General features: G+C 40.0%; 1 protein-coding gene across 1 annotated transcript in view; it reads right to left on the bottom strand.

Moving 5' to 3' along the window:
- Positions 1-800: 800 nt before the first annotated feature.
- PEX13 (peroxisomal biogenesis factor 13) overlaps positions 801-2673 on the bottom strand; it is a 5809-nt gene continuing 3936 nt past the window's right edge. Inside the window, exons 4-6 of the mRNA XM_010007150.1 lie at positions 2282-2672; positions 1714-1839; positions 801-1194 (exon numbers count right to left, since the gene is read on the bottom strand). Of these exons, the coding sequence (XP_010005452.1) occupies positions 899-1194; positions 1714-1839; positions 2282-2672 (813 nt within the window). The 3' untranslated portion in view covers positions 801-898. The remainder of the gene's footprint in view (positions 1195-1713; positions 1840-2281; position 2673) is intronic.

Here is a 2673-nt window from a genome sequence, read left to right as displayed (position 1 = left end):
TACTGCTCTGAAAGGCAGGATAGATATTTTGATGTTCATATAAAAACAATAAAGAAGTAAGTTGAGATGCAGATGGTATTTGCTAGACTGATAGGCAGTTAACAGGCTGCAACACAACATGGCTAGGAGTAATGCAAAATTAGCTCACTGGAGAAGGGAATAACAATTAACAAGTGCAATGGAAAGTGCCTGACTGCAGGATACCCTTGATTATGTTACTTTCATTAAAAAAAGGTTAGAACTGCTGCTGAAGCCCCACTGCTCCTCCTTTGTAACTGTATTTCTCTCTCCTTTCTCACAAGTTCCTTTTTTCTAAGCAATAAGGTCTTTATGACAGAAGTCCTACTTCTTACAAAAGCAAGCAACTTAAAACTTAAATTATTTGATTGTGTCACCTAAATGTCTTGCAATTCTCTCTCCCTTCAGGGGGAAACAATTCACTATTAATGTTTGATGTTTCTCAGTGTCCAGTTTTAGAGAACATCTTACAGAAATCTACCTTCTTTTTGCACAGCTACTGAAGAGGCCACTTGTCAAGCTGACATTCCAATGAAGATTGGATCTTCAGATTTTACCAAGCGCTTCTCTCCTTAACAAAAATAGGCTGGCAGTCCCTCTATTATTTGTTTGTTTGCTGTGTTGTAAATGTCTCAGTTCTCCTCGTCTCCAGATCTTAGAACTGCTGCCCAGTGGTTGGGTAGAGTCACTAACATACAGCCTTACGCAAGTAAAAAATAAATACTACAAGTTTGAGCAGTCATTTCTCCATCCCTTTACCAGTCAGTAGCAGCAACAACTGGTACAGACCCATCAGTGTTCCACTACAATACAGATTTTCAACAAATCCTAAGTTTTATCAATAAACCACAGTTCAGTTGCTTTGTTGATGAAAAGTGCATTAGAGTTCCTGTTTCTCTCCACTAACAACAGTGGAGTCAGACGCAACAGGAACCTTATTACTTCCAGCAAAAACAGCATCAAAAGCAGCTTCCTGCTCCTGTAAAGTCACAGTAGCAGTGGATCCTCTAACGGATGTGTTGGTAAAGGCTGGTCGTTGCTCTGCAATCCTTTCCAGGTCCACTCTTCTCCTACCTCTTCTTTTGCCCAGGATTTTGATGTAATTAGCTGGCACAAGTCCTGTTGTTTGGCCATCACAACTAGCCAAAAGCCAACCACGGATTTTGGGTTGTTGTTCTGAAGAAGAAAACGCAAACATGTCAAGTCACAGAACAACTCAAAATACATTGCAACTGAGGCACAAATACACCAGAAAGCCGATGCCATAAACAACCCATCGTGCAGAGAAAATACCTGTGACAAAAGGTGAATACAAATTACTTTACAACAGAAATTACCAGGATCTGCACTGGTGAGGTGAGCTGAAGAGGACTGTGAAGTGCAGGTTGTTCTGAAATTGATGACACACTGTGCTGCAATGTCCAGGGATTTTCACAGTTGTGCAGCACATGTGAGGAAAAGGTAACCATAGGGGTAACCACAAAGCAAGTAAGTTCAGGCTGTGTCATCTCTTAGGAAAATTGAATAAAACTACTCAGTAAGTTTTATTAAAAAGCAAGTAATAACGTATCAAAGGACAAAAATCAGTGTGGATGAAGAATTCGGTCAAATAATTTTTAAAAAAATTTTCAGGCTCTCAGGTGATGAGTTATTTCACATGGGATTGAAAAACTAAATACACAATGAAAACTTTACCTTTGGGTGCTAATTTTAGCATGTCACCAGCACGGAAAGAAATTTCTTCTTCTGAGAGGGCACTGAAATCATATTCTGCTCTTCCAACTACATGATCATCTTCTCCACTTGCCCAGTTGCTAGACACTGTTTCCAAAAATAAATTAAAAGTTTATCTGCCTTAAATTATAAAGTTCAGTGTTTTTTAAAGGAAAATGAAGAAAGCACCTTAACTTCCTTGATAAAACTTTTCTAATAGAGAACTGACAGGGGTAACAAACAAAGTGTGATTTGTTGAGTTAATCCAATCAATGCTTTTCCCCCCACCCCAACTGCCACATCTAATAGAAAGGAAACATAAACAGGAACCACAGTTTTGGAATTTCACAGAACTCACCATGAAATTGCATCCTAACTCAACAAAAGTCTGCTGAAGCAGGTTGTTACTTGTACTATGTGCATAAAATTCAGTATTGTACCCCAGTATCTGTTAATCTTTATTACTGTAGTATAAGATTAATCACTACACACATGATAACAAAAGGAACGATATATGCTGCATTCCCCTTGTGCTGAAGATCAGCTTTACCTGTTTCTTCATCACTGTACGTAGAAAGCAGCTTCCAAATCAGATAGGGACCTCCCATTATTACAGCAAAGAACAAGAAAATGGGCCAGGATTTTGCAGAGTTAGCCGCCTTGTCTTCAAGCCCAACGCGAGCTACTGTCCCCTGACTTTCAGCCCACAAATCCTCGTTCTCCGAGCTTGTCCGCAGACCTAGTAAACGCTGTAGACGTTGGTAGAGATATCTTATAGTTCTCACCAAAGCGAAAGCTGAAAACACCTTTGTGAAGTGCACTTTGAGGCGCGAGAAGTGATTGGCGACATCCAGCACAGCTCGGAAACTGTTGTACACGGCTGAAAAGGTGGCATCCATCATCATGCTGACAGAAGCAAACGCATGCACAATGCTTTCAATG

This window comes from Chaetura pelagica, unplaced genomic scaffold (genome assembly GCF_000747805.2).
Source record: "Chaetura pelagica isolate M959 unplaced genomic scaffold, ChaPel_1.0 scaffold111, whole genome shotgun sequence".
Lineage (NCBI taxonomy): Eukaryota > Metazoa > Chordata > Aves > Apodiformes > Apodidae > Chaetura > Chaetura pelagica.
The sequence above is the reverse complement of the archived record's forward strand: the minus strand, read 5'-3'. Positions and strand labels throughout refer to the sequence as shown.